Genomic DNA, 24,819 nt, shown 5'->3' with positions numbered 1-24,819 from the left:
TTTGGCTCTATAGTTTGATTTCTGTTATAAATAAATTGTACCTTTCTTTTTTATTTTTGTATTTTGTAGATCTTATGTAAACTGCTGTGTCTGACATGCCAAATAGTGGTATATCAAATTGAAAGTAAACTGTAATTCTTCAAATGTTTCTCTTAGCACTGTATAGAAATAGAGAATGGGAGAAGATAGGAATCTCAGTCTTGGCCATGTTCAGTTTCAAATGGTGGTAAGACATTCAGGCAGCAATGGCAGACAAATAGGCTGAGAATTGGGCCTGGATTCCCATAGAAATTTCTGATATGGAGAGGTAGATTTGGGAATCATCAGTGTAAAGATGACACTGAAAACCATGGGGGGAGATCAGAGCACTAAGCGAACAAGTATATAGAGGGAAAAGAAGTCCCAGGACAGAGTCCAGAGGTGCTGGCTGGTAGTAGGATAGCAGTAGAGTAGAATCCACCAGAGTATTCAGTAAGACCATGATTCTATATATGTCACCTATAAAATGGGCTAGTATGGCGCTAAGTACAATTCTATAAAAGTTAGGTACACTATATAGAATTGTGCTTAGCACTGCCTAAGCAGCCTTAGACAACACTAGGCATCCTAACTTTTAGGTGCAATGTATTTATGCAAGGAGTTTCTTGGCCTAAATGCCTGCACCTAAGTTAGGCGCACAACAGTGCTAAGTCAAAAATAGTCACTTAACTCGAAAACACACCCGCAATCTGCACTTTAGACTAGGCGCCTACTTTTTATACAATTGCGTTTTTTGAGTTAAGCGTCTAATGACAATTGTGAGGTAAGTGCCATTTATCGGTGCCAATTAAACTGATTAATCAATTATGCTAGGGGCCTTAAGCATCTGAACCAATCAGGGTCTTAGGCCCCTTCCCCGGTGCATCCCAGAATTCACCTGGAAAGGGAAGGACTGCCATTTTGGAGTGGCGGGCCTGCTGGCCAGAAGATGCAAGCATCCCTCAGGCCTGACTTTCTTCTGGAAAGGTACAGGGAGGGGTGGGGGGTGGGACTTAGGGATGCTGGGGAATCTACAGGTTTGGGGGTTACTGGGGGTCTGGAGGGGGTGTCACCAGTTGGTGGGGGTGTTGGGAAGTTCCAGGGGTTGGCAACAGGAGGGAGTGGGCATCCCTCTTGCCAGAGGTACTTCAGGGGGATTTGGGGGTTTAGGATCAGGAGGGAGTGGGTATCCCTCCTGCCCGGCTGCTTCAGGAGGGGTTTGGGGATTCAGGGGCAGGAGGGAGTGGGCATCTCTCTTGCCTGGCTCTTTGGAGGAGTTTGGGCAGGAGGGAGTGGGCATCCCTCCTACCAGATGATTTTGTGGGGGGCTCCCTGCTGCAGTCACACAGCTGATCATGGCAGGGGGATTCCCGTGGTGTGATCAGCTCAGCGGCCACATCTGTTTGAAATGTAGGCCAGAATTTTACTGGCCTACATTTCAGGTGTTTGTTGTGGCCCTAGGGAGACACCTAGGGCCACTTAAGCTCACCCATAGCCACTTCCAGGCGAAACCACACCCAGCCTTGGTTGAGTTTAAATGTTTCAATACGTCTCCCTGAACCATAACAAACATTTACAGTGTAAGCGGCCTTCCTCGGGGTTTGTTTGTTTTTTAAACATGTGTCCCAATTGGCTGCTAGACAGTGGTAAGATGCCTACCGCTGCCTACAATTGAGACGTTCATTTATAGAATCTGCCTCTTTGTTTTTACATTTCTTCTGCATTCTAAGATTAACAGAGAGAGGGTAAAAGCAGCCCTCCATAGCCTCTATTACACACCCATCTGCTTTTCTCATTATTTTACTAATCTTGTGCACTGTTTAAACTTGTAAGGATAGTAATCTTCATGTATGCCTAACAAGTCATAGAACTCTAACTTGCTTTTGCCATCCAAGATGACATATATCTTCAGTGGCCTGTCTTTTGGGTTTCTCCTTGGCTAGGCATATCTTTGAACAGAAGCTAACGCTGTGCTGTTCTCCTTGAACTTCAGTACATTTGGGAGAAGCCTTGAGCACTAGTATTTTTTTCTTCATTGTTCTCCCTGTTGTGAATCAACACAGGGGCACAAGCTTCTGTGAAATTAGTTTTTATAGAAACTTCACAACTGCTTTTCAATAATAGAGGACAATAGTTTAAAATTTTTCTTAAATGTTACTAATAATAATAATAATAACTTTATTTTTGTATACCGCAATACCACAAAACAGTTCAGAGCGATTTACAGGAGAAGAGCCTGTACATATGCAATGAAGGTACAGAGAATTACTATTGTCCTCTAAAAATGAATTAAATAAATAAATAGTATTAGCGCAGTTACTGACTGTGTTATTTAAAACTGATTAAACCCTCAATTAAAAAAAGTAGGTGCCAGGACATCTAGATATTTAACGGTGTCTTACACATGTGGGTGTGGTTAGGAGAAAGAGCGAGACTTAGACACGATTCACCAAAGAACTTAGACACCTGCAATAGGCCAGTAAAATGATGGCCTACGTTACAGGTGTCTACGTTGTTGTTTTTTTTAAATTCTTTATTTATATTTAACACAAAAACAAATCAAGAAATAACTTCTTTTTCAGAATATTGAGAAAGACATTACAATATATAATAAATGTATATAAAATAAAAAGGAAATACTTTTCTTAATCAATCTTTAGTCCATTACATATAGATCCAAGAATCTTAATGAGTGAAATAAGTTTTTTCTTAGGCGTCATTAGCCGTGGTTCTGTTAATGGCGCCTAAGCGTGACTGACACGTGGCCGGCGTCCATTTTTGTAGACACCGCCAATATAGGCACTGTTTACAGAATCCAGTTCCCTATGTCTGCATCCTATAGAATGGAAAATGCAGGGAGAAACAGAATAGTGTTTTGTAAACTCTCCATATACTGGCTCCATGGGGGGAACACCACAAATCCCATCCCCTTTACAAGTAACTCTAATGCAACAAATGTGAGTCACATTTAGTAGAGCTTGAATTAAATTTCCTATCTGACCTCTCTTCAAATCTATTAGCTATTCTAACAAAAGATGACCAAAAACTGCTACATAAAATATAAGATCTGAATGTAGTTTTATTTATTAGGCGTTAACAGAAAGAGTATGGATTCAGGTGATATTGGTTGATTATAATTAAATGAAATAGACAATCAATCCTGCAAAGATTTCATATAACATTTTTTTCTACCCATTTCTTTTCATATGGAAAACAGTGCTTTGTTCGTCTTAATTCTATAAACTTCTGTGCTCATTTTCACACTTAGCATCACAGGTTGCAGAAAACTACTTGTTATGTACATAACTTGTTAAATTAGCAGCTAACTGGCATTAATAAACAATAATTATGCTAATTGGCACTAATTTGAAGTTATTCACATAACTGCACTTAACCTTAGCACACAAACTATAGTAAGCAACTGCTAGAGGGGGGTGTAGACATGGGAGAGGTATGGGCAGGTCAAGGTTGTGCCTAGGACTTTGGCGCTATGGTTGTAGAATACTGCTAGTTACAAGCATTAACTAACAGCATTTAGACTCAAGCATTTACACCAGCCTTTGACAGGGCTCAAGTGGTTGCGCGTAAACTTAGGCACGTAGACGTAGACATATGCTATTATTCTACGAGGGTTCTTCAAAAAGTTTCAGCACTTTCATATTTTCTCAGGAAATGGTTGGGGCGGGAGAAGCGGTAAGAGGGTGTATTGGGGGACGCTGGGAAAAATGTATCGCAAAACCGGGTGATTGTTTGGAAAAGTGATGTTAATTTGCTTTTGAGATATTTAATAAATAGTGTTTAAAAAAAAAGTGCAGAAACTTTTTAAAGATTCCTTGTATAATGGCAATTCGTATGGCAATGCTCTTACAGAATTTGCCCTTAGAATACAGCAGGGGTGCCCATAAGGTTGATCGCGAAGGCAACGCGAGTCGATCGCGGAGCCCATCCCGGGCTCAGTGATAGACTCGCGTTGCCTTCACGTTCTCCCTGCTTCCTGATGCCATAAACAGGACAGCAAAAGCGCCGGGCCCATCAGCCCCCCTCCCCCCCGATGTAAATTCTGACGGCGGAGAGGAAGGTCCAGGCCAGCCAATTGCTGGTCTGGAACTTCCTCTCTGATATCAGAATTGATGTTAAAGGGGGGAGGCTGGTGGGCCCGGCGCTTCTGTTATCCTGTTTATGGCATCGGAGAGCTCAGCGGCAGTGGCCGAGGCCCTGTTCCCTGATAGTGGCGGCAGTGGCTTGGGGGGGGGGTGAGGGGGTGGCAAGGAGAAAGAAAGACAAAGAAAGAAAGGGGGCAGGCAGGGAGACAGAAAGAAAGGGGGGACAGGGAGACAGAAAGAAAGAAAGGGGGCATGGAGACAGAAAGAAGGAGGCAGGGAGAAAGAAAGAGCAGGGGGCAGGGAGAGAGGAAGAAAAAATTGGGGGAGGGAATGAGGTCTAGAGGAGAGGGAGCATACAGGAGGCTGAAAGAAGGGAAGAAATATTGGATGCACAGTTAGAAGAAGAAAGTGCAACCAGAGACTCATGAAATCACCAGACAACAAAGGTAGGAAAAATGATTTTATTTTCAATTTAGTGATCAAAATGTGTCCGTTTTGAGAATTTATATCTGCTGTCTATATTATGCACCATGGCCCCCTTTTACTAAACCGCAATAGTGGGTTTTAGCGCAGGGAGCCTATGAGCGTCGAGAGCAGCGTGAGACATTCAGCGCAGCTCCCTGCACTAAAAACCGCTATCGAATGTTTAGTAAAAAGGGAGGGGGTATATTTTTGTATAGTTGTTACTGAGGTGACATTGCATATAATCATCTGCCTTGACCTCTTTGAAAAAAACCTGGAATATAAATGATATTTAACATTTTCTCTGCGTACATTGTGCTTTGTGCTTTTTAAAATGTTATTGTTGGTAGATCATTTTGACTTGGTCATTTTAAAAGTAGCTCACAAGCCCAAAAAGTGCACCCCTGGCATACAGCAACACAGTGCCTGACTTTAGTTGACTTGTAGAGAATTACCCCTAATTGTAATTAGAAGTGACAACACACAAACTTGTTTTTTAGTGACATACACTTGCTCTGTTTGAAGTAATTGCTTTGTAACACAAATGACCACATATCAAAGCAGCTGATGGCAGTTAAACTTAAACAGATGTCATTATATTTAACAATTTTGCAGTCATTCACATTTTGTACATAATAGATCCGAAATATGTGATATGGTACGAAGCAGAAAAACATGACCAATATGAAGAATAAGCTCTTCATCTGGGCACAAAACTCTTGGTAGGCAAGCACTGGGCCCTGCAGCTTTCTCACAATGCCCACAATAATGCAGATTTGCATGCACAGGAAAGCAAACACCACAGCTAAAATAATGGCTATGGTAATGTAGTTCAGTATTTGTACTCCCAACTTCATGAATTCATCCTGAAACTGAAAACACTTGCTTGAGTCATATTTTCCATTTCTGCCATACTCTTTGAAGAAGAGTGGGAAAATAATGACCACTACCAAAACCCATACTGCTACACTGGCAACCACAGCGTGCAGCGTTCTGTAGAACTCAAGCTTGTCCTTTCGATTGAAGAAAATTAGATATCTGATCACCAGGGTTATCACATAGAATATGAATGAGAGATACAGGTGGACATGGATCATGGCACTCACTAACTTGCAAAAGTCATCTCCCAGAAGCCACTCGTTCTTGATGTAGTATAGGATACGGAATGGCACAGTCAGGAGGAAGATTCCATGTACCACGATCAGGTTTATGACAGCTGTTGTGGTCACTGAGCGTGTGTTGCTTTGGAACAGAAGAAAAGACATCAAAGTGATTCCAGTCACACCTCCAATAAAAATGAACGAGTACAGTGCAGTGAGGACATATGATATAACTTCATTGTCTGGACAGTTTGTGCTGTTTGTTATGTTGTCAAACATGGTTTCAAAACCCTGTAAAAGAAGAGAAAATGTCAATAACAAAGAAAGGGCCCTGTGTACTAAACTGACTTTACAAAAGTGCAAGTCATGGAAAAATAGGAAAAAAAAAGGAGGGGCATTTAAGCTATTTTTTCCTACATTGTTGTTTTGCAGAAATCCACTTTGTTGTACTAAACTTTTGTGAGAAGTCCACTTTGCATGAAATATTTTTTTTTTAAATTTTGCATTAATGAGCTGCTGCAATGATAAATTATGTAAGAAGGTGAAGGTAGTCCCCTGTATACAAGTATCAAGTTGAGAATGACTGATGAAGACTACCATTTCCATGACAGTGCAGGATTTGAACTCATGTCATGGGCACAATAGGCAAGTGACCTGCCAATTTCACCACATGGCCTCAAAAGCAGCAGGCACTAACAGGTAGTATTCTGACCTGGGGGGAATATAAGGTTTTTTGGGGGGATGCCTCTTAGTGTCCATGGCTTAGGTTTTAGGAGTCTGTCCATGTGTGCTTAGGTAGCGGGGAGTTTTTATAGGTTGGTGGGTCCTTTGGGTGCCCTTTTTCTGCCAAAGTCATAAGAACCCTGACTCCTGATTTAGTTTGTAGATGTAGGATCCTTTTTTGAGTATTTTAGCTTGGGACCCTGGGGCTCCTATAAGTTTATAGAAGCGGGACAAGTTTGTTTGATTTTTTTCCTTTTTGGATATACATTGCTAGTTAGGGAGCTTGAGTTGAGGTGGGATTTGTGCTGATAGTTGCTTTCCTTTTGGGGGAGCAACTTTTTTACTTTGTTGTTCTCATTTTGGAATTAGCAAATTAGCAGGTGGCCTCTCTATTTTGGATGGGTTTGGGAGGGCGAGGGAGGGGTCTAGTTATTTATTTTCTGTATAAAAAATGGATGACTACTTTTATCTTTGCAAGGTTTTTCTTCTTTGTGCTGTTCAGTTGTCATTAAAACAATTGTTGAAACATAAAATGTTATCAGTGGGGTTTTTTCCCCTTCTTTTAGGCCCCCTTTTATCAAGCTGCATTAGGGCTTTTTATCACCGGCTGTGCAGTAAAAGCTGATGCTCATAGAATTCCTTGGTCCTCTGTGTCTTGTGGAAAGTACTGGGTTTTTTCCTTTCTGTGTGCCATTTTTATTTGCAAAAAAATCATTTCTGAAATGTACTTTTCGATTTATGCTGCTGCTTGGATGAATTTACTAAATGCAAGATAAGGGGTCTTTTTAACTAAGATACATTATGGGATAAAGTGTGCGCTAACAATTACTACTATGCCCCCCTGTTACAAAACTGTGATAGCAGTTTTTAGTGCAGGCCGACGTGCTGAATGCTCTGTAATGTTTCCAACACTCATAGAGTTCCTATGAGCGTTGGGAGCAGCGCAGAGCATTCAACGCGCCAACCTGTGCTAAAAAACGCTATTGCAGTTTTGTAAAAAGGGGGGGGGGGGATATATTCCTATGGGCTGCATGGGATTTAGTGCACACTAATTGCTAGAATGTCTTAGGAAAAGGACACCTAAGGGGGTCTTTTACAAAGCCATGGTAGTGATGCTGCCGCAGTAAATGCACCAAAGTCCACAGGAAATGAATGGACTTTGGTGCATTTACCACAGCTGCATCACTACCATGGCTTTGTAAAAGGGGCCCTAAGAGAGGAAAGGATGTACATACGAGGATGTACATACAATAATTTCATACACAGTTGCAGCTCAGTGCGAGTCTAACATTCCAAGAAACAGGATGGCAGGAGAGTCCTCGTGCGAAACAAGATTTGGAGCACCGTTCAGTGATAAAAAAATTCTCACAAAAGAAGGGAAAAAGCCAAAGGAGATCCATGAACACATGACTGCAGTTTATGGTGAGTCTGCATCATCATCCTACAAAGTAAAATTTTGTTGCAAGTCGTTAAGTAGGGTAGAGAGTTCATTGAAAATGACCCTCACACTGGATGGCCTGTGGAAGCAACTTCCACAAAAATGTGCAAGAAAGTCGAGGATTTAATTTTGTCAGACAGAAGAATTAAGGGCTCCTTTTACTACGCTGCGCTAGTGGTTTTAGTGCATGCTTAGTGCCTGCTACACACTAACGCCTCCATAGAGCTGGCATTAGTATTTTTTGTATAGCGCGGGGTTAGTGCGTGCTAAAAATGCTAGCACAGCTTAGTAAAAGAAGCCCTAAGTGTTTCTAAATAGCTGAAGAAATGGGCATCTCGGCAGGTACAGTTTGGAAAATAATTCATGAAAAGTTGGGCATGTCCAAGGTTAGTACAAGATGGGTTCCAAGAATGCTGATGCCATAACTGAAGGCCACAAGGCTCCAGTGCTGTCAGGAGAACTTGGAGATGCTCTGTAAAGACCAAGTGAATTTTTTTCATCATTTGGTGACTGAAGATGAACAGAGATTCTGAGTCCAAAATGGAGTCAATGCAGTGGAAGCACAAGTCATCCTCTACCCCAAAAAAGTTCAAGACAGACTTTTGCTTCTGGAACTCATGCCACACAAGACAATCATAATCGGGGAGAGTTGCCGCCAACACAATGATCACTTTGCAGGAGTCAATCAAGGAGAAAAAACAAGGAAAACTCATAGCAGGTGTGCTGCTGCTTCATGGCAATGCACCAATGCACATCTCACGACAATCACAGGCTACCATCCAAGAATGTGGATTTCAGAGCCATCCACCCTACAATCCTACATAAGAACTGCCGCTACTGGGTCAGACCAGTGGTCCATCATGCCCAGCAGTCCACACACGCGGCAGCCCTCCGATCTAAGACCAGCGCCCTAACTGAGACCAGCCCTACCTGCGCACATTCTTGTTCAGCAGGAACTTGTCTAACTTTGTCTTGAATCCCTGGAGGGTGTTTTCCCCTATAACAACCGCCGGAAGAGTGTTCCAATTTTCAACCACTCTCTGGGTGAAGAAGAACGTCCTAACATTCGTACGGAATCTATCCCCTTTCAGTTTTAGAGAGTGCCCTCTCGTTCTCCCTACCTTGGAGAGGGTGAACAACCTGTCCTTATCTACTAAGTCTATCTCCTTCAGTACCTTGAATGTTTCGATCATGTCCCCTCTCAGTCTCCTCTGGTCGAGGGAGAAGAAGCCCAGTTTCTCTAATCTTTCGCTGTACAGCAACTCCTCCAACCCCTTAACCATCTTAGTTGCTCTTCTCTGTTCTGGCTTCCTTGTATTATTTCCTGTTCCGAGTTTTGAAGAAATCTCTCCATGGACAGCAGTTTTCAAGTGATTATGATGTCAAGGAAGCTGTGACATCCTGGTTTGAAGGTCAAACAGAAGAATTATTTTCAAAGGGGTTAAAGTCATTGCAGGACAAGTGAATGAAGTGTATGGAACTATCAGAGGACTATATTGAAAAATAAAACAAAAAACAATTTTTTTATTTTTTTTTAACTCTTTTCTTTCCTACTGATGTTGATAAATTATTGAACGCTGGACTTGTGCCATTCTCTGTTTTTCCTCATGTAGGTGCTTATCCTCATCTGCCAGATTTTCTGAACAATATTCTTTTTGCTCTTTCCATTTGGTTTCATCTTTCCTTTTTCCTTGCTAATTTGCATTAAACAAAGATATGGAGGGGCATTTTCAATAGGACGTCTGAGTCTGAATCGGGATGTCCCAAAATTGGGTCTACTGTATAATCAAAAATAAGTCCAGGAACAGAAGGACATTTCAAAAATGAAGTAACTGAACTTCTGAAACATCACTGTCTAAAATTTGTTCTACTGAACATCCAAGAGTTTCGATTATATGGCCCCTAAGATATCTAAAGTTGAAAATGTCTACAATAATGTCAGTCACACTAAAGATGGCACTATTTAAATCTGTTTCATTTATGGTTGGGAATCATATAACACAACTCTCCAATACTTTACCCAACCTCCAAATTATCCAGCGTTCCCCTCCATAGAATTACAAATTGTTAAACATACTCTCATATATTTTAAATATAACAAAATGTGGCCTCAGGTACACCTCCTCCACCCTTAGTAGTGTTCAATATCTGTGGGAATACCAGTGTTTTCATTCCTCATTGGCTCACATGCTTTTTTTGCAATTATTTAAGTAAACCTTTTTTTTTTAACTTTTTTATCTTTTTAGAAGTTTCCTTGAGATTATTCTATTTAAAAATGTTCAAATAAGTAGTATACTTAGCTTATCATGCTACTGGGTTACATGATCCAACATGTTTCACAACAATTTGCTTTATCAAGGATCCCCCAGAGCCATTGTGTCCACCATCTTACTCAAAGTTTTTTGCAAACTAGCCTTATCTGGACTTCTTAAAAAGAAACCATACACTGGTCTGAAAGACATTTGGAGTATTGAGATTAAGTATCAAATTTCTGCGTCTCAATGGACACAAATTTGGACTTGGAGGATGAGATGTACAATGTCAAAATCTATGAGACAAACATGGTTTTTTCTGTTGCATAGAGCATTATGGACCCCTGTTCAGTTACAAAAATTGGACAGCTCTAAATGTTGGCACTGTCATCTTGAAGCAGGGACTTTAGATCATTTGTTATTCTACTGTCCATTTATTATGACCTTTTGGAAATCAATTTGGGACCAAATTAATTGTTTATTAGATAACCCTGTGGCATTATCATATGATACTTTGCTGTTTGGTATGGCAATGAGAGCAAAAAGTCAGATTTCTTCAAATAATAACAAATTGTTGCTTATAATGACTGGTGTTGCCATTCAACAAATTACTTATAATTGGAAAAATTGGAATAGACTAAATTATAATTTTTGGTGGAATTCCCTATGTCACATATATAAAATGGAAAGATCCATTGTAATACAGCGAGGGTGTTTTAGGAAATTTCAAGATGTATGGGAGCCATTAACAAAATATTGTTCTGAATAGATGACATTTTTTCCCTTAATTTTACAGGTTCAATTATGAAGGGGTGGGGGGATAATTTTATGATTTTATTTTATATATTGCACAATTTATTTGAATATATAATAGAAAGGGGTGGGAAGGGTAGATGATAATAACATATTATTTGTACTATTGTTGATTAATAAGTGATATATTTGTGATTAATTTCTTTTAGCATATTGATACACTTATTGTATGTTTGAAAATGAATAAAGAATTAAAAAAAAAAAGATCAGGCTTACAGAGCATAAATCTAGAGTTCATACTCTCAAAGAAAATGCCCCTTTAGTTAGACACTGGCAACTTAGTCACTATACTTTACAAGATACTCACTAGAGGGTCATCGATGTAACAAATGTAGTGTGGGAGGGTGGTGATATAGACAGAATACTTGCATGTAGAGAACTCAAATGGCTATATGAAGTCAACAGTGTAGCTCTAGCAGGTCTAAATGAGGAAGCTGATTGGCTTACAGTGGCCTGTTAATGAAACGTCACTCCTGAGCCAGGGACATCAACGCCTTTGTGAAAGCTTCAGGTTTGAAAATAATAATACATGCAAAATGACACCAGCGCAAGGTTTTTAAAATTATAACCAAGATTTATTGAATTATTGTTTCTATTTTGCCATTATTAGATCAAAAGAATCCAGCATCATTGCTTAACGTTGCGCTAATGGGAGATCGTCATTGTGGCCAAAGGCTGGCCTTCTCACAACGGTCTCGTTTTACTAGCTCCAGAGTTTCTATTATATACTGTTGGCTTTTCGGTGACATCATCATCATAACAACCAATAACAATTCTATGGGTGGTCTTAAAAGTTTAGACAAGGAAAAATAAATCCCTCCATGTTTCCATGTTTAAAAGTTTAGAACAGCACATTTGATTTCTGAATTAACATTATAACATAACATATTCAAAAGAATCTACAATTATTAACATGGTGCTGAAAAATTCTCAACCTCTCCCTAAATTGACAATAACTTTAGTCTGGAAGAGGAAAGCTGACAGCTTCATGTTACACACAGTGATAAGCATGGGCTTCCAATGCCCCCCCCTTCCTATGCTGGAGACTGACTCTAATTATTTCCAGATGTTGTGCTCAGGATTTTTCCTTAGTGTTCTTTTTATAAACCATTTATATCACCACATATCACATTCAGGGGCCCCAAACATTCATAATTTCATTCATGTCTTGGCCATTCATACTTCATGTATTTTATATCTTAGTTTAGAACACGTTATCCTTCTTTACTAGTCTAAAGCAAGCACAGCTGGTGTTAATTAACACCACGAGGCTGGGAGCGGGAAAACTCAGAGAGGACAAAGAAGACAGAATACTATTCACTGGCCCAAGATGGTGTCCGAAAACAGGACAGATATAGTACAAACTGAGAACCCAAAATGGATTCCATGTAATCATGTAATCATGATTTGGCTCAACAGCAAAGTACATACACAGATATTATTATGCTTTCCCTTATATTAATCCTTAGTGTATTTTTCTCTGGCATTAGCTACATTATATTTAAATTTTTATTCACCTGTTTTTCCGTACGCTTCTATTTGGGCGTGGTCCTTAACTGACACAGATGTTTGTCTAACTAGAATTACCCAGAATCATACGAAAAACTGGCGCTTTTGTAGAAAAACTCCACATAAAATACTGCACTTATCATGTCCTGACATCCATTCCCATTTCCGTCCCATAACCAGCACCCCCTGCTGGCCACGAGCCACTACTCACTCCGTAGGAGTTTTTCAATCTCACGTAGTGGGCGGGCAGCTCTCCATTTTTTATAGGGAGAGATGCCGCAGCCATGTTTAAAGCAAACTTTAATGAGACGTTTTAGGCAGCACTCTCTTAGATTTTAGATTTTAAGCCATTGTAATCCTTTCAATTGTATGACACCATTTAAAATGCTAAATATTTGAGGGAAAGAGAGCGGAGCTGATATAGTTACCCGGAAGAAAAGTTAACAGCATTTTAATAGCATTTTAACCAGCTTGCCAGCATGATGTTGATTTGTTTCTTCTTGGCTTTGAAGCATCTTGCTTTAAAAGCTCACCTGCTCCCTGAAGAAAGGGTTGAAACGGATACTCCATCGGAGAGGTGTTGCTGCTAAGCAAGCTAAGTATTTATTTCCATTAAATTATGAATTGTGAATGAGATTATAAGAATTGGAAGAAGAATGAAGTAGAAGATAGATATAATGAATTATAATACAGTTGAAAAAATAAGATAAAAAGTAAACAAGTAAAACTAACCAATGGGACTAATGAAGAATTCAGCCAGCTAGGGTCCATTGACTCTGCTGACATACTGAAGACCCTGAGGATTTAGAAGAAAAATATTTTTTCTACATATTTTTCTACTTATTTATTGGCAAGCATTTGGTGGTGCTTTGATTATCTATATATATACTACAATATCTTTTTTGATATAATAATTGTAATTTGTCAGAATCTGTCAGATATGTCATACTACTGTGGTAATCCTGTTATAATGAAGGGACTGGCCTAGTCCCATCATCTATGTAGTAATTGTAATTTGTCAGAACTGTCATACTGCTGTTATAATCCTTACTCCTGCATCGGAATTAGCCTTACTATGTATGTAAATTTATAACCCATTCCTGGTTCTTCTGAGAGGATGGGCTATAAAATCAATTAAATAAATAAATAAATAAATAAACAAAACTACTACTAATAATGTTAATCATTTTTATGGTGCTACTAGGTGTACACAAAGCTGTACACATTATATGCAGGTACTATCTCTGTCCCCAGCAGGCTCACAATCTACAAGAAACAAGCAGCCAAAATCATCCCACAAAGTAGAGATGAGACTGTAAGTTACTAGGGTTACCTCAAGTAGGGTTATCTTCAAGCACCTCCACCTCTGTAGACCGACGGACACACTCAGAGACAGGCAGAGGTGAGAAGACACAGCTCACACCCTGAGAGACACCGCCAAGTCTCCTACAGATGCCCAACAGCCTGCGCTCAAACCTTTGTTCGGCAGAAGGAGAAAGATGGGTACGGCCCTGAGCTCCTGTCAAGCAAATGCGGGATGGCTGACAGGTACCACCAGGGATTGGCCTGTCAGCTGCAGACCAAAGTCTGTGTGATTTCAATGCAGGCAGAGCTGAAGAATCGCTCCAAGCATAAGAAATCCCCGGCAAAGGGACGAAAAACACAGAATAAAATAATATAATGGAGAGTAGAACAAACACACTCTTGCTGGCAGGTATGCAGAAGGGAAAAACTGTAGGCGGAGCTAGACAGCACAGTAAAGTACAGCAGAGGCACAGAGAAAAAATCTGGAGTGGATTCCTTCTGCAAATGGCAAGCGGCCACTGGGACACTACCCATCTAGAATGTCTCACCTATTGCACTGGAAATAGTATTTCCTGTAAATGTTTTCATTCATGAGAAATGCTGCAAATTAAACCTGCTTATGGGCAGTTGAGCTGAGATGTGTACTGAGAAAACTGTAAAGCAGGATACAGCTGAGGTTGTGTGAGTTGTGGGTCAAGAACCTATCTGATACCTGATGCTTCTCATGATTTATTCAGATTTCTAAATTAAGTCTGGAGTTATATTTCAAAGGAAAATAGATACAAACTTTTAAAATGTATTTCAGAATTTAAACTGGATTTTTGTGACTCCTGTTGCTAAAAAGAAATGTTAAGTACTGGTAATAGAGAATTTTAATTCCTTTACTATGTAAGACTACTGATTTAACTCAGATTGCCTAATATTATTGGTGTTTAAGGCAAATGCTTTTGAGTTTAATTTAAGGTAATAGGGGATTTGGACTTGTATAGTGTCTCTTTTTGTAGTTTTACAACCACACTCAAAAGAAGTGGTGATGACAGATGCCAGTCTTTACATACAGGTACTTCAAGCATTTTCCCTATGTGGCCCGGTGGGCTCACAATCTATCTAATATACCTGGGAAGAATAACCTAAATCATAGTTACCAGATGCTAGGGTCCACCTTGGGGTTCAGCAACCAACAAAACAATCTGGGTGTCGTAGACAATACGATGAAACCTTCCGCCCAATGTTCGGAGGCCAAAAAAGCAAACAAGATGCTAGAACCAAGATGATAAAGGGGATGGAACTCCTCTCATATGAGGAAAGACTAAAGAGGTTAGGGCTCATCAGCTTGGAAAAGAGACGGCTGAGGGGAGATATGACAAAATCCTGAGTGGTATAGAACGGGTACAAGTGGATCGATTTTTTTTTTTTTTTTTTACTGTATCAAGATTTACAAAGACTAGTGAACACTTGATGAAGTTGCAGAGTAATACTTTTAAAACCAATAAGAGGAAATATTTTTTCACTCAAAGAATAGTGAAACTCTGGAATGCATTGCCAGAGGATGTGGTAAGAGCAGTTAATGTAGCTGTTTTAAAAAAAGGTTTGGACAAGTTAAGAACATAAGAACATAATAATTGCCACTGCTGTGTCAGACCAATGGTCCATTGTGCCCAGCAGTCTGTTCCCGCAGTGGCCCTTAGGTCAAAAACCATTGCCCTAACTGAGACTAGCCTTACCTGCTTAAATTCCGGTTCAGTAGAAACTTGTCTAACTTTGTCTTGAATCCCTGGAGGGTGTTTTCCCCTATAACAGCCTCTGGAAGAGCGTTCCAGTTTTCCACCACTCTCTAGGTGAAGAAAAACTTCCTTACATTTGTACGGTATCTATCATCTTTTAACTTTAGAGAGTGCCCTCTCGTTCTCTCTACCTTGGAGAGGGTGAACAACCTGTCTCTATCTACTAAGTCTATTCCCTTCATTATCTTGAATGTTTCGATCATGTCCCCTTTCAGTCTCCTCTTTTCAAGGGAGAAGAGGCCTAGTTTCTCTAACCTCTCACTGTACAGCAACTCCTCCAACCCCTTAACCATTTTCGTCGCTCTTTTCTGGACCCTTTCGAGTAGTACCGTGTCCATCTTCATATACGGCGACCAGTGCTAGATGCAGTATTCCAGGTGGGACGTACCATGACCCAGTACAGTGGCATAGTACCCTTCTCCAATCTGTTCGTGATCCCCTTCTTAATCATTCCTAGCATTCTGTTCGACCTTTTCGCAGCCACCATGCATTGCACGGATGGCTTCATTGACTTGTCAATCAGTACTTCCAAGTCTCTTTTCTGGGAGGGTCTCTCCGAGTACCGCACCAGACATTCTGTATTTGTGTATAAGATTTTTGTTACCCACATGCATCACCTTACACTTATCCACATTAAACTTCATTTGCCATGTCGCGGCCAATTTCTCAAGCGTGTTTATGTCACATTGCAGGTCTTCGCAATCCTCCCGCATCTTCACTACTCTGAATAGCTTCGTATAGTCCGCAAATTTAATCACCTCACTCGTCGTACCAATTTCCAGGTCGTTTATAAATATGTTGACGAGCACGGGCCTAAGCACCGAACCCTACGGCACTCCACTCGTGACGCTTTTCCAGTCCGAATATTATCCATTTACCCCCACTCTCTGTTTCCTATCCACCAACCAGTTTTTATCCACGTAAGTATTTCACCCTCAATTCCAAGGCTCGCAATTTTTCGAAGTAGTCGTTCATGCAGTACCTTGTCGTATGCCTTCTGAAAATTCAGATGTACAATGTCTACTGGCTTGCCCTTATCTATCTGCTTGTTTACTCCTTCGAAGAAGCGCAGCAAGTTCATCAAGCAAGATCTTCCCTTGCTGAAGCTGTGCTGGCTGGTCCTAATCAGATCATGTCCGTCAAGGCGATCAATGATGCGGTCCTTTATCAGTGCCTCTACTATCTTTCCCAGTACCGAGGTCAGACTCACTGGTCTGTAGTTTCCTGGATCTTTTCTTGAACCTTTCTAGAAGATCGGCGTAACATTCGCCACTTTCCAGTCTTCTGGAATCCTTCCCGATTTGATCGAGAGATTAGCTATCAGTTGAAGCAGTTCAGCTATAGCCCCTTTCAGTTCCTTGATTACCCTTGGATGGATACCATCCAGTCTCGGGGATTTATCGTTTTTAAGCCTATCAATCTGCCTGCATATCTCTTCTAGACTGACCATCAACCCCATCAGTTTCCCATCTTCGTTTCCTGCATAAAGCCTGTCGGCTTCCGGTATGTTGTGTATATCCTGTTCAATAGATACAGACACAAAAAAAGTGTTCAGTTTGTTGCCGATGGCTTTGTGCTCCTTTAGCACTCCCTTTATTACATGGTCATCCAACGGCCCCACCGCTTCCTTCGCGGGCCGTTTCCCTTTAATATATTGAAAGAATAGCTTGAAGTTTTTCGCCTCCTTGGCTATTTTTTTCTCATAGTCTCTTTTGGCCCCTTTTACCACTTTATGGCACCTGCTTTGATGTTGTTTGTGCTTTTTCCAGTTTTCATCCGTTTATGACCTTTTCCATTCCTTAAACAAAGTCTTCTTGTCTCTGATTGCTTCCTTCACCATTACAGTGAGCCACACCGGTTCATTGTTCTTTTTCCTCTTAGATCCCTTGTTGATACGTGGTATATATAGATTTTGCGTCTCAGTGACCGTGTCCTTAAAAAGGGACCATGCTTGCTCTAGCATTTTTACAGTGCTTATCTTTTTCCCCACCATGACTCTCATTCCTTCGTAATTCCTTTTTCAGAAGTTCAGTGCCGTGGCCAACATTCTGGATTGATGTTTCGCCCCTGTGTCCAGGTTGAAGTGAATCATATTGTAATCACTACTTCCCAGCGTCCCTTCTACTTCTACACTTTGTGCCGGTCCTCGTAGTCCATTTAGAATTAAGTCGAGAATTGTATTTCCTCTTGTATTTTTCTTGACAAGTTGTTCCAGGAAGCAATCGCCTACAGCATCCAGAAACTTGGTCTCCCTACCGCAGCCGGAGGTGCCTAGGTTCCAGTCTATCCCCGGATAATTGAAGTCACCCATGATAGCTGCGTTGCCTCCCTTGCAGTTGCGTTTAATCTCGTCCATCAACTCTCCATCAATTTCTTCGGATTGCCCTGGGGGGTCGGTAGTAGATGCCAGTCTTCGTTTCCGTTCCTTATGTTCCCAGAATTTTAGCCCATTGAGACTCTACCTTATTTTTTGTTTCCGGCGTGTTCTCTCTGGTAGTCTCAATTTCCTCTTTGAAGCATAGGGCAATACCCCTACCTTTTTGACCTACTCTGTCTCTGCAGAATAGCTTGTATCCCGGTAGCACAGTGTCCCAGGTGTTTTCCTCATTCCACCACGTTTCCGTGATGCCGATGATGTCAAGGTTATCTTTTTGTGCCATAGCTTCCAATTCCCCCATCTTATTTCTTAGGCTTCTTGTGTTCATGTACATACACTTGAGTTTGCGGCCTGTAACTTTTTTGCAATTCCTTCCCTCTTGTGTCCCTTTCGATCTGTCAGGATTTCTGTCTTGCCTATGATCCGGTGAGTCTTCCCCACTATCTTGCTGCACAGTATCCTCTGAGTATACCGGTTCCCGAACCATCAACTCTTGGTCGACTGTCGGCTTTTCCCTTCTTCCTAGTTTAAAAACTTCTTAATTTCTCTCTTGATGTTGCTTGCAAGTAGCCTTGTTCCATCTCCGCAGAGGTGGAGTCCATCCTTACTGAATAGCTTGCTCTTCCCCCAGAATGTCGTCCAGTTGCACACGAATTGGAATCCTTCTTCCTCACCAGCGCCTCATCCACGCGTTGACTGCTTGCAGCTCCGTCTGCCTCTTCTCATCGGCCCTGGATACCAGCAGGATCTTCGAGAACGTACCCTCTGCGTTCTGGTCTTCAGCTTCCTTCCTAGCATCCAGAACTGGTCCTTCAGTACTTCCCTGCTGTAGTTCCTGTTGCTCACATTTTTTGTCCCCACATGGATCACCATCGCCGTATCTTCCTCTTCAACACTGTCGATGATCCTATTGATGCGGCTCACTATGTCTTATACCTTGGCTCCTGGTAGGCATGTCACCAGCTATATGGCTGTCAACTTGTCTGATGATGGAGTCCTCCACAACGATTGCTATCCTCTCTATCTACTCTTGCCTCTTTAGCCACAGGTCCATGTCCCTGGTGTATGACCATCTCTCCTGCTGTGCACTTCCATCTTCCCTCATCCTGGCGTTGGCTTGCACCGGACTCGTCTTCTTGTGGATTCCTTCCGCTTTCTCTAGATCTCGCTGCTGTGTCACCCATTTCTTCCCTGTGGTTGTCCTCCAGGTGGTCCTCACTCACTGTAGGTATATTTTGGCAGTTCCACTGTTGCTGGTGATTTTCCACAGCTTCCCTGTATGCTTCCTCAATTAACTTCTCTAATTCCCGGACTTCTTCCTCAAAGGTTTCCTCTGTCTTGACACTCTCTGCCTCTCTGTCCTCCTCCTCCACTGCTCGAAGTGCTTCCAGTTCCTGGAGGAAAAGTCCATAGTCTGCTGTTGAGACAGACATGGGATGGTAGCATGGAATGCTGCTACTATTTGGGTTTTTGCCAGGTACTTGTGACTTGGATTGGCCTCAGCAACTATTGGTCTGACCCAGTAAAGCTATTCAAATGTTCTTAAGGGATGGTTAACCAAACTAAGAATATCATAAAGCCTCTGTATCGTTCCACGAAGCGACCTCACCTGGAGTATTAGATTCAATTCTGGTTACCTTATCTCAAGAAAGATATAGTGGCGCTAGAAAAGGTTCAAAAAAGAGCGACCAAGATGGTAAAGGGAATGGAACTTCTCTCGTATAAAGAAAGGCTAAAAAGGTTAGCGCTCTTCAGCTTGGAAAACAGATGGCTGAGGGAAGATATCATTGAAATCTAAATCCTGAGTAGATTGATTTTTTTTACTTTGTCAAAAATTACAAAGACTAGGGCACACCAATGAAGTTTCAGGGAAACACTTTTAAAATTAATAGAAGGAAATATTTTTTTCACTCCGAGAATAGTTAAGCTCTGGAACACATTGCCAGAGGTTGTGGTAAGAGCAGTTAACGTAGATGGATTTAAGAAAGGTTTGGACAATTTTACTAAACTAACTAAACTAAATCTTGGGTTTGTATACCGCATCATCTCCGCAGATGGAGCTCGACACGGTTTACAAGATTAGGGAAGGAACGGAACTCCAATGGAATTATATAAGTAAGAGAGAAGAGAGGTTAGGTGCGAGAGTGCCACGAAGGGGACGGGGTTACGTTTTGGAGAAGAGCCAGGTCTTCAGATGCTTACGGAATGGTAGAAAGGGGCTCAAATTGCGGAGAGGGGAAGGGAGACTATTCCAGAGCTGAGCGATTCTGAAAGGGAGGGAAGACCCAAGTTTACCAACAAGGGAGATGCCTTTTAAGGAGGGGTAGGATAATTTTAATTTTTGCGTGGATCTAGTGGAGATTGGATTTGAGGAATTCCAGGATAGAGGGATAAGAAGAGGAAGGATACCGTGGAGGATCTTGAAGGTTAGGCAGACACACTTAAAGTGGACCCTGGAAATAACGGGAAGCCAGTGGAGCTTGGATAGGAGCGGTGAGACATGGTCAAATTTACTTTTTGAGAAGATAAGTTTGGCCGCGGTGTTCTGGATTAATTGGAGTCTGTGAAGGCTTTTCTTTGTTAAGCTTAGGTAAATGGAATTGCAATAATCCAATCTGGAGAGGATGATGGATTGAACGAGGACGGCGAAGTGTTTTTGGTGGAAGCAGGACCTCACTTTCCTCAGCATGTGAAGGCTGCAAAAGCATTTTTTTATCAGGGAGTTGAGGTGGTCGTTGAAGGATAATGATGAATCTATGGTGATGCCCAGAACTTTGCTAGAGAACTCCAACTGAAGAGAGGAGCCTGTGGGCAGTGGGATGGAAGTGGGTAATTGATCAAGTTTAGGGCCGAGCCATAGTAGTTTGGTTTTGGACTCGTTCAATTTCATTTGTACAGTGTGAGCCCAGGATTGAAGGTTGGTTATGCAAGAAGAGATGTTAGCTGCGAGGTTGGTGAGGTTCGCGTCGGTCTCGAGGAGGACCAGGATATCGTCGGCGTAAGTGTAGAGTGTTTCTAGGGGGGATAGGTGGAGGAGATTCAGGGAGGACATATAAACGTTGAAGAGGATGGGAGATAGGGGGGAGCCTTGTGGGACTCCACATGTCGGTTTCCATGGGGGGGGAAGAGGAACCATGTTTGGTGACGGTGTAAGAGCGAGAACGTAAGAAGTTCGAGAACCAGTCAAGGACTGTAGAGCTAATGCCTATCTCGGAGAGTAGGAAGATTAGAATGTCGTGGTGGACAACGTCAAAGGCAGCAGAGAGGTCGAATTGAAGGAGAACGGCAAATTTTTTGTGAGAATGAAATTGTTGGATCTTCGAGACTAGGGAGGCCAGGAGGGTTTCGATACTGAAGTTGGGTCTGAAGCCGTATTGATAGGGTAGGAGGACAGAGAATCTTTCCAGGTAGGCTGAGAGTTGGGAGGAGACGATGGACTCAAGCAATTTGGTTAGGAGCGGAATGTTTGCTATTGGGCGATAATTGGATGGGGTGGAGGGGTCTAAGAGGAAAAGTCCATAGTCTGTTATTGAGACAGATATAAGAGAAATCATTGCTTGCTCTGGATTGGTAGCATGGAATATTGCTATTTTCTGAATTTTGGCCAGAAGGTTGGTTTTGATTATTGGCACTTGGACATCCCTGCTATTAAGACGTTCAAGTGCCAACTTAGGCATGTGTTTGGAGTTTTAAAGTTTTGATTATGCCCCCCCCCCTTAGCGTTCAGCTTTTTTTTTCTGGAGTGCATTCCTGCAGTCTTTTCTGATTGCTAATATGCCGAGTCCTTGGCAAGAATACACCTTTGGGTGAAGTTTGAAGAATCTGAAACTATTTGTTGGGGGCTGAATGATCTTTTGAGAACTGAGGGTCTGGAGTCTTGGGAGTGATGTATTGTCTTGGGGTTCTAGGAAGTTCTGTGGTGCAGAGCAATTTCCGGTCAGTATTCCTGATTTTAGTTGTAATCCACCTTGTTTAAAAGCGGAATATAAATAATAAACTACGTATAAACCATATAGCACTATCAGGCTCTTTGTGAGGAAGCTGCGAGACTGTGAGGTAATTAGTGAGGCGTTTCATAATTTCTGAATCAAAGATACTTGGATAGTTAGATAAAGCTGAGGTGGCTCAGATATTATGGAATTTGTGTGTTGAAACTGTGAGCTGATTTCACATCAGAAGCATTTATGGGGGTCTTCTGCGAGGGTCAGCTTACGGATAAAATAAATATCTGTTCTTTTACACATGTAGTTAGAAATACATGGCCTTAGCCTAAGAAGACACTGACTTTAACCTAGGAGGTTAGGGTTTTGCTTCCTTTCATTTGTTTGCAGATAGGATAGTAGTAAATTTCTGAATCATCAAAGGAGCTGCTGATTCCAGACAGGTAACAGGATAACAACTCAGCGGTACCCAGCACAAGAAAAATGTGATATCAGTAAAAACAAGTTTTTCTTAATGCTTTATTTTTGTGTGCACACAAATATACACTTTTTGCATTATATTGAACTTTGGGACTGAGAAACACGCTGTGGTTTTAAGAGAGTCACCAAGTCAAATACTTGCGTGTGGTTTTGCATATCCTGGAACAACGTTGGTATTAAGCTGAAAGGCATGACATGTTTGTTTGAGGTTTGAATATTGTCACTAACTATAATGGTGCAATCAATGTAAATTTGATCAAACGTGAATGGTAAATTAATTTTGCTATTCATTTATATTTAAATTTAATTTACCTTGTTTAAACAACAACCAATAACAATTGTTGAACATACTTATTTAGTTTTCTTTCACCCTCAATTGTTATTGGGATTTTTTAGTTGCAACAAATACAAATATTTAAAAGTTTAACCTTTGTGTTGGTGTGAATTGAAGGGGAAACCTATTGAAACATCTCACTGATTATAACATCTCATACAGTTAATTGTAATAGTTAAATTGTAATGTAATTGCATCACATCACCACTAGGGGTCTTTCAACTACTATACATTGATCACATATCATTTCAGGAAATGACTGCAAAACTAAAATTCTAGGAAGTGAGAATAACATTAAACACATTTTAGATCTATACCATAAAAACTAGAACAATTATATCATTTATTTCCAGGTATAAAATCAAATCCAGCGTACACTTCCTCCGTATTTCTTCAGATAATCTATGAATCATTTGCTCCTCACTGTAAAGTATGGTACCCAGAAGGAACTGAACCTTCATTTCCCAGAAACTCTATCTCAATTCTACATTTCTCACTTTGGATTTCCCTATCAGAATTTGTTTTTTGCCACTTTGGGGTTTCTAGCATTATCTTTCAAAATCATTACTGTAGGGAGCATTTATCTTCAAATTTAAGTCCAATTTTGAGTGTCCCCAATATCAGACTACCTATGTAGAGGAGCTAAAATGTGAACATCTGCGGTTTATGAGACAAGTTGTCCCTGTATCTTTATCAGACAGACCTATGCAGTACCAGCTGTACAACTATAAATAGTTCCTTAGGGCTTCTTTGAACAAAAATTTTGTCTTCTCTAGTATAGTAGTATAGGGCTTACTGTGAGTTCTGTTGCTCCAGTTACAAAGATTTGTTTCAGAATTCTTCAGTGTTCTCTCTCAGTTACCTTCCATCTCATGCCATGGTCTGAAATGAGGTCCAAACTCTTTTTTAATATATTATATTTTAAAATATATATATATTAAATTTTTATTGAGAAAATGTTTTATAAAAACAAACATTACACAAATACAATAGCACATCCATTCTAAGGATATCCAAATTATAATGCATCCACATTTTTTTCAGGCAAATAATTAACATAATCCTCTTTCAACAAAAGTAACCTAAGACAAATAGAACACTATTGCTGTTATTAATTTCTATTCAAATTTCAATATTCACCCAGAGTTATATTTAACATACCATGGGGCTCACAATCGAAAGAAAAAAATGTCCAAAAACCGGCCTAAGTCGGCACTTGGACGAACATTTCTCAAAAACGTCCAAGTGGCGATAATAAAAACGGGTTTTGGACGTATTTCTAAACGACCTAGGCCTTCATAGTGCCGCTGAATGACGGGCGGGAGTTGGGCAGGACGTGGGCCAGCTTAGACTTAGTCGTACAGCATGTATAACCGAAAGTTTTACAACAGAGCCTAGACGGAACTTGGACATTGTGACTTAGACCATCCAACTAAAGTCACCAGATAAGCACTGCAAACACATAAAACAGACCCCCATACACTACACCAGTGATCACTAACCCCCATAACAATTTTATTCATACCTTTAAAATTCAGCCTCCAAACCATCATCACCTGGCCGCCTGGCATAGGAAAGCCTAGTTATCCAACACAGAGGCAGCTTAAGTCGTCTTGGGGGTGGGTTAGGGACCCATGGAGAGGAGGACCCATGCCCATAAGCCCCTGTAATCACTGCATTGATACTTAAACATGTACACTCTCCTATACACCCCCCAAACCCTTTTGTACTGGCATATAAGTGACTCCTGCAGCCATAAGGGCTATTGGGGGGGTAGATAAGTGGGTCTAGGGGATTCTGGAGGTGGTTTGGGGGGCTCACCATAATCTATAAGGGAGCTGTAGGGAGGAGAAGACATGGCACCCTTTTTGTGAAGTTCACAGCAGTGCCCTATTTATGTGGCATGTCTAGGTGTGTAGTCCATCACTTTGCAGACCCCTCCCTCGTCCAACAGGGCTTGTTCTAGGCATTTTGGACTTGGACGGACAGTTAGATAAAAATGTGGTATAAAGATAGATGATTTAGTGGCTTGGACGATCAGATCGGCAGGACGTATAATTAGACGATTTTCGAAACGAAAAAAAAGTTGGACGTACCTTTCGAAAATGTGTCTTAAGCTGTTTTTTTACTTTGGACGACTTGCGAGATGGACGTAAACGGACTTAGACGTCCCTTTCGAT

At 41.0% G+C, this 24,819-nt stretch overlaps 1 protein-coding gene across 3 annotated transcripts in view; it reads right to left on the bottom strand.

Annotated features, from left to right (window-relative positions):
• Positions 1-4,891: 4,891 nt before the first annotated feature.
• Positions 4,892-24,819, bottom strand: part of GPR141 (G protein-coupled receptor 141) — a 32,198-nt gene continuing 12,270 nt past the window's right edge. For all 3 annotated transcript variants that reach the window (XM_033934953.1, XM_033934952.1, XM_033934951.1), the window contains exons 2-3: positions 23,436-23,521; positions 4,892-5,974 (exon numbers count right to left, since the gene is read on the bottom strand). In XM_033934953.1, coding sequence (XP_033790844.1) covers positions 5,051-5,962 — 912 coding nt within the window. In that variant the 5' untranslated portion in view covers positions 5,963-5,974; positions 23,436-23,521 and the 3' untranslated portion in view covers positions 4,892-5,050. The remainder of the gene's footprint in view (positions 5,975-23,435; positions 23,522-24,819) is intronic.

The sequence above is a fragment of the Geotrypetes seraphini genome, chromosome 2 (genome assembly GCF_902459505.1).
Source record: "Geotrypetes seraphini chromosome 2, aGeoSer1.1, whole genome shotgun sequence".
Lineage (NCBI taxonomy): Eukaryota > Metazoa > Chordata > Amphibia > Gymnophiona > Dermophiidae > Geotrypetes > Geotrypetes seraphini.
This window is presented reverse-complemented; position numbering and strand designations above follow the sequence as displayed.